The sequence below is a fragment of the Linepithema humile genome, chromosome 7 (assembly GCF_040581485.1).
Source record: "Linepithema humile isolate Giens D197 chromosome 7, Lhum_UNIL_v1.0, whole genome shotgun sequence".
NCBI lineage: Eukaryota > Metazoa > Arthropoda > Insecta > Hymenoptera > Formicidae > Linepithema > Linepithema humile.
In genome coordinates, this window is record NC_090134.1 from 18625326 (window position 1) to 18632939 (window position 7614).

A 7614-nucleotide genomic window follows, 5' to 3' on the forward strand; every position below is an offset into this window, starting at 1 on the left:
GTTTGGTATAAATGTTTTCCGTCCAATGCATTTCCATTTCATTTAAAGAATCGTACAAATGTCCAATTTCCGAAACATTGGCTAAATTACTGCGAAATGCACAATCACGCACAGGGTGCGCCGAAAATGTCCGCATGAAAATAATTTTGAAATACCAGTCTCGTTTATCATTTAAATTTGTTTATTTGTCTATCATTAAATCGCACTGATTCAAATAATTTCTCGGTATCAGGGCGTGGTGTGCGCGTCGAGATAAATATTTATTGGCACATTAATTAGCGTTGATAGATTGTAAAACTTTCATGGCACGTATCGAGATTATCGCGCAATTGCAATTCTCACTAGAATAAAACGAATATATGTCCCATTATGCGCGCAAATTGAACGTCTAAAATAACAACTGGAATAAGGGTCAACGTAGAAATCGATCGAATGGCTGACACGGTTGCTGTGGAAAGGCTTTTCCCCTACTTTCGTCCCTTTTTTCCTCCTATCGACATATAAATTCAGAGAAAAGCCACTACACGGGGGGATAATGCCCCGGCGCGATAACGTCGTCGCCGTTGCGTTAAGCGCTCGACGAGCTGATAAATCGAGAATTTACCGACGCTACCTGCATTCCTGCAGATTTGACCAGTGAAATGCAACGCGCGTGTTCGCGCAAATATTTTTTTTTCATCCAAAATTTAACACTCGCGCGATAAGCGCCGCGATGAAAGCGACGGTCTGTGCCGCCAGTTCCGCCGACAGGCGATCGCGGACTACTATGATGCATCGTCACGATCGCGGCGAACGACCTGGTCGCGATCTCGCGTAACGCGCAACAACAGTACAGGATGTGTCGGTACGCGGGAAAGAAATGCGCGTGTGCCGCAATAATTTTGAATCAACCTTCGCCGCTATCGTTTTCACGAGGCAGGATGCGATATTACACCGGCGTTTCGACTCGCACCGCGACCGCTCCCGGCCCGACACGGCCTCTATCTTCCGCTGTAAATAGCGATTTTATAATTCATGGAGCGCCGTGTTTCATCCGGTCTATCGGTGAACCACCAAACTGGCCGATATGACCAGTGGTAGCCGCGCGTTACCACTTCGTTACGACCACAGGTGAGCAGGAGTTTATTTCACGCGAATGTTCGTCCGAGATATAGACAAGGCTCGCGGCCGGTTTTAACGATGCTTACCACAAAACTTTAATTCTATCAAAAGTTTAATCCTCAAATCCTTCGGTGAAATCGTAAGTGTTTGGCTCGGCTCTATACCGATTTCGAGGCTGGCGACACGAGGGTACGATCTCTATTTTTACGGGCGTATTCCAATCTCCATATTTACATATCAAAAATTAAATCCGTTAAAACTGCACTAGTTTTGATTCTTGCTTTAAAAAACCAACATTGCTGTAGTATTTCTTGAATCTTTTATTAGCCGATATGATATTTTTTTAACTATATTTTTATTTAGATTGAATTGACCATATTGCTGTAACTGTATATTACTGTATTTACCAGCAAACGTACGATCGATTGCGAGCGATTTCAAACTAACCCGATGCGCTCGGAGACACGTGAGATTGCTAAGTCACATCGCGATTACAGTCGGTTCGAACGTCAACGTTGTCGCTGGCACGGATCGATATCGGCATTGATAGTGGATGAGGGGTGAAGCCATTCGATATACATAGGCATGCGTTCGATTAACCGGTACGAAAACGCCGGTATTGTCAATGCCTCGAATCTGCTCTAACTGCGTACGCGTAAATGTTACGGCCTTGATAACAATCAGGATTATTCGGGTGACTGAATGTGCACCCGGGACAATACAGCGTTCACTTTGACACCACAAGATTCATTCGCTTACGAATGAGAGCGTTAGCTAGCGAGTTATAATTATGACATTGATATTGATGTGCGAAATTAAAGTCATATTTTTCTGCACCGCGCGAATGATTAATCCGCGAAATTCACATCGCGACAGTTTGTTTGGCGACAAAAGATATATAAAAAAAGTTTTATCGATACGCCCTTTTGAATACGCTGCAGTTCGGCGACTGTGATAACGATCCAAACGTAATAAGTTGCAACATGATGGATTAACGCATGAGATGTTCTTTTAGTGAGCGATTACAACCAAGAATGAACGAGCAGTAGCGTGGCACAAATGCGGTATTACATAGATTCTAGCAGCAAGAATGAGATACAATCAAGAATGTATACATAAAATATATATATATTTATATGCAAGCCACATATGTGTATATGCATCGCGTGCGTATGTGCATGTGTATTCACGCATTTTATACATATTATGTATACACACATATGAGATGTATAAGAGATCGCGCATACCTTTGTATCACACTCGTTTATCAACTTCCCCTGTTTTACGGCTCGTAAACACGATACTCGGGTGAGAGTAGGGAGATCAGGAACCAACTTAGTGCGCAAGTGACGCGTAAAAAGCTACGTCACCAGTGAATTTCTTTTATAGAGTGTGCGAGCGAATATTGAATGACGATACCAATATTCATCGCCGCGAGAGTGAATATGCTAAAGAATTTAAAAGGTTCGGATTTAATGTCTCTATTCCCTCGGGTAATTATTGATCGTTCCATAATTCACATAAAAGAGGGAATCCTAAAAAGAATGCCTGCTTTCGCCCATTATGAGAGTATTCTAAAGCTCGCCGTGTAATATAATTTCATATACCACGAATGCAAACACATAATACATAATGTGGCATGCAAACAATGCGGAATTTTATTCTCTTCTTTGTTTCAGATGGCATTTAATGTTACGAGCGAAACGAGGGGGCTTCATCTATCGCGGAGATTTGTACATCCGTGCGTGGGAGCTACAAAGCGAGTCTCGTCAAAGGGCTCATCAACATCAACGGAATCTCTGTATATCGGTTAGTAGTTTTGACTATAACAGCATCGCGTGTATGGCGGCAAAGTTTCGCGAATTCAGTTCGTCATTTATCTTTGTTGCTATTTGCTATCTTTTTGCAATATCCTTTATTTGCTTATCAAAGTGGATAATCTTGAAAGTTATTACTGGCACGATATGCGATTCTGGTCTCCGCTGCTACTGTTTTTTTTCAAACTGCCTTGGAAAAGACTGATTAAAATTCTTTGGTCACGTCGTATCGCCATAATTCTAATTAAACAGATATAGTTTCCTTTAGTCCCTTTTTCTGTTTCTCATTTTTCATTCTGTTCTCGTTTCTGCGGCAACTTAGTTGGCTCGGGCACGACTTGCTCCATTCATTAAAGATTTAAGCCGTAAAAACTTGTGCGTACTTTGGCACACGTTGTCCTTTTACCATTCTGTCTAGATTAAGTCGCTTTTATAATTATCACGTGCACACTGATAATAATCGTAAGGCTGCCCTTGTGTTGGAAACATTCATGAGCCAACTCCGAAGATAACTGGATATCTTTATAAAGTCACGCAAGGAGAAAAATGCAGTCTTTTGTTTAAAGAATATAAAAGAGTATATTGCATATAATTGTGCATATAATGTTGAATGAAGACGGCACGTAGTTACGTGCACAGTTGTGCATTCTCGCGGCATAACAGCATTTGCAATTATTAATTTTGTAATGCATGTTGACAATTTTATGAATTGCGTTTAAGCAGTGCTCGAATTATTGACATTTGTGCACATTGTATTATTTCCCATTTTGGCGGATAAATTCATGCAAAAAGCGGAGCTGAAGGCATTTTGTCGTAAATATCTGTGCATTACGTACACGCGCGAAAGTAGTGTCAGGCATGGCGGAAAACACGACGCGCGTAGTAAGTAAAGTTTGTTAAAGTTTCATAATTCTGAAACTGCATTTAGCTCAACTAGAGACTTCTGCGTTTAAACTGATATTCGCCATTAATATTCCCATCGCTATTCAAAAGCGATGGTACTAATTAACTAACGTACTTTATCATTAGCATTCACTATTTGACTTTCGCAATTATACTCCACACGTAACGACTATTTAACATCATATTATGGTAAATCTTCTTTTGCATATTGATAGCGCTTGCACTTTACATTCATTACAATCGTAGAGCGAATCGCGCAAAGCGATGAGGCATTACCATTCGTGTACACACAATTGCGGAGCGATCGCAAATTCCGTTCGACAATCGAGCATCGACAATTGTCTGTTGTAGGAGAACGGATGTTCGAGACTGCGCGTGGCTAGTGTGTCGGTGCAGCTCGAACAAGACAGCAACAAGTCGGAACAGCTGCAGCGGGCGCCGCGTTGCAACGTGCGCACTTGCAGGCAGCCAAGAAAAGGGAAAGCGCGCGTGACCGCACCCACTCTGCTCGTGCAGAATTTCCTGGAGACGCTTTAGTCCGCGCAAATCGGGGAACGGGTCTATCTTCTGCTCGTTCGCCTGAGAACGGGCCGTGGAAGATGAATAGAGGAGCATATTCCGACCGCGGCAGCCTCGTCCGACGATCGTCAGCGACGAAGAGAGAGTCCTATTATAGTGGAATGTCTGAATATTTTTCGTATGCCATGTCTGTGTGCTATCTGGGACTGCAAAGCTCGATCTGTCCGCGGATCATTCATGATATCCAAGTGGAGAAAGGTACGCATGTATCGTTGTTATCATTTATATATATATAATGTGTTCTCGCGTTCTTCGTGGTATCCTGGCTATCCTGTCGATCGGACAGTGACGATGCGATTCGCGATCTCTTCGAAAATAATGTCAAGAAACAGATGCCTGCTCCGTAGATAATCTTAGCTTTGAACGTGGACGAAACGCTCCAGAATCAACGGTAAATTGTTCTACGCCGAGATAAATGACAATGTGCGTAATGGTGAGGATTGAGAGAGTGCTAGGGTTAAAAATTCTTTGAAAATTATTTTGCCACTCTTAAATTCGTCATAAGGATATTTAACGAGAGAGGACCAAGGGAGATTCGAGTGATTAACTATATGCGAATATGCGAAGTTTCGCGCGCAATTAATCGATTAAATGCGCAACCAAAATATAACGTAAAACCGTGTGCATTCCAACGTGTGTCTATCTATACTTTCGAAACGTGATAATTGTAATTGGTAATATAGTTACATGTAGGATGACGTGTTTCTATAAATATTTGCTGTATCTCGTGTGTGCTTTCAACGTTTTTATGATGTCTGTTTCGATGAAGCGATAAATTTGCTATCGTACATGTAATATCAGAAATACCTGCAGCAGTCTTTTACCAAACAATATCGTAATAAAAACTGGGGACTACACATTCATGACAAATATTTTGGCAAAAAGTTTCGGTGTAGCAACAATATAGTTGTCAGAAAAATATTTAAAATATAATAATACGAGTATTTAAAATAATATTTATGATATGACCATAAGATAAAGATCAATTAATCTTTTTGTTGAACAATTTGCTTGAAAACATTTCTAATTTTTATCATCGACAAACGTACGCATATTCATCGAGATATACATTATATTCTTTCGCTTGCGCCGACGATCGCAGCTATACGCGAAAATTGTGGCGCCAAACTTTAATTTTTTTTTTCATGACGATGGCGGTGTAGCACAGTGTGTAAAAATGAGTGCGTATATATACTTTGAAGACTCTTTCTCGGATCATTCTTTGTGCGCCTCTCTCGTGGACACGCAATTTTACGCACGTAAATACACGGTGCCAATACTAGGGTAATGAATGTACCGCTAATCTGCGGCGTTTGGTATGGCTTTTGTATGAAAATTAAAAAAAAGAAATAAACAATTTTAAAGAAATACATTCTTCGATGAGCTTGGCATGGCAATGTTCTGTTGCGAGTATATCGTAAAGAAGACTTTCTAAATATTTTTAAACGTTTATAAATTTATTACAAATGGGGAATTATAATTATATTTAACTCTGATGTGTTCAGCATTTAATTATTTCACTGCAATTTCTGTCTTTTTTTTAAATTAAATTAGACAATTAAAATTACACAATTACACGAACCATGATATTAAAACTGTCAAGAAATTTTTCAAGTTGAATAAAATATTTTCTATAGATGTTTCATACAGTTTGTAAAATTAATAGGTTTTTGTATGGTTAATAATTAATTATTTAATTACGAAAATAAGCAAAATATAATCTGTTTGTTAACATAATATAATTGATTTCGATAATTTATATGTCGCTTTACGAGTACTTGCAAAACTTTGCCAAAACTTAATAGAAGACCAATGTACATACTTGTATACAGGAAGGAAATGTTACATCGAAAGTTTTGGCGATGCTTATTAAACTTCTCTATTATAAATTACTGTCATGTAATATCGTTATAACGAACTCGAGTAAATAAATCTTGGCCATCCGATTGCCGGCCTGTGGTACTTTGCAGAATACTACGGACAGTGGGGAAAATGCAACGAAACATGAATTGAGATCTAAACTATAATAGTATATGGAAATGACAATGCATATGTATGAAGTTACATTTCCGTTTGTCACTTTCATTTTGTGATTATTATCTGATGTTCGTAACTCGAATATTTTCATTTTAATATTTTATTTTAATATAGTAAGTATTGCATAAAATACCCATAACTTATTTTACTTTAATTACTCTAGTTATGTGATTTAAATTTCGTTACATTATCTCGTACTTGATTAGAAAAGCGTTTAGTTAACAAAGTAATGCAATAAAGTTATATCGGCCAGCGTCAATCAGAATTGCATAAATTTTGAGCAAGCATAATATCACCATTATAACCGAGAAATGAGAAATTAAAATTTCCCTCGTATGGATGAAGTTATTAAAATAGGAGGTCATATAGAAGAGAGTTTGCTCATTAGCTAAGATAAGAAACAAAATACTTGGAAGCTAATACGTTTAATACGATACATGGAAGTGAGCCGAGTATTCTATTTTTCGTACATTTAAGCCTTAGACGTTTCCCCGATTTTAATGAAAAATAAGCATTTAGCACCACCCACATTTCATTATTAATTCCTTGAGAATAGCATAGCTGCTTAGTATGTAAAAATTACATTATCTTTAACAGATAATGTCTATTCTGCTATATTAGTGAAGACAATTTTGTGATATTACTTAATGATCGAACGTCGGAGAAGATCGAACGTTCAATTATGTAAAATATAATTTTCAATTCACATAGATGCAGGAATTGAGCCCCGTATCTCCCACGTAAATAAACTCCAACTCGAATAGGATTCGATTACAATACACTTGATTTTTGCCGTAATCGACAGACTTTTTCTTATCAGGACGTTTGGCCGATCGACAAGTCCAACCACCGATTAGTATTATCATCACACGAACGGAACGAGTAGAATTTTCAGACGAGAGCTTAGCATTATTGATCCGTTCAAATAGCAGACGAAGGTAAAAAATGTTAAAAAAAAATTTGCAAAATTGGGAAATTGGCGATATCGGCACGGAAGTCCAGTGCCAGAAACTGTACGTGGGCCGTGTATAATTAGCCGCAATTTGATTAGTCTAGGTTACTACTCGATAGACCAGTTTGTATAACTAATTACGATACGTTATTACTCATACTCATTGTGAATACAGCAATTATAAATTATCATAATAAAGTGTATGTTTATATACATATACCCATA

General features: G+C 38.5%; 1 protein-coding gene across 2 annotated transcripts in view; it reads left to right on the plus strand.

The window, feature by feature from the left end:
- LOC105670039 (protein O-mannosyl-transferase TMTC1-like) overlaps positions 1-7614 on the plus strand; it is a 141471-nt gene extending 133857 nt beyond the window's left edge. For both annotated transcript variants that reach the window (XM_067359564.1, XM_012363334.2), the window contains 2 exons: positions 2781-2910; positions 4173-7614. In XM_067359564.1, coding sequence (XP_067215665.1) covers positions 2781-2910; positions 4173-4358 — 316 coding nt within the window. In that variant the 3' untranslated portion in view covers positions 4359-7614. The remainder of the gene's footprint in view (positions 1-2780; positions 2911-4172) is intronic.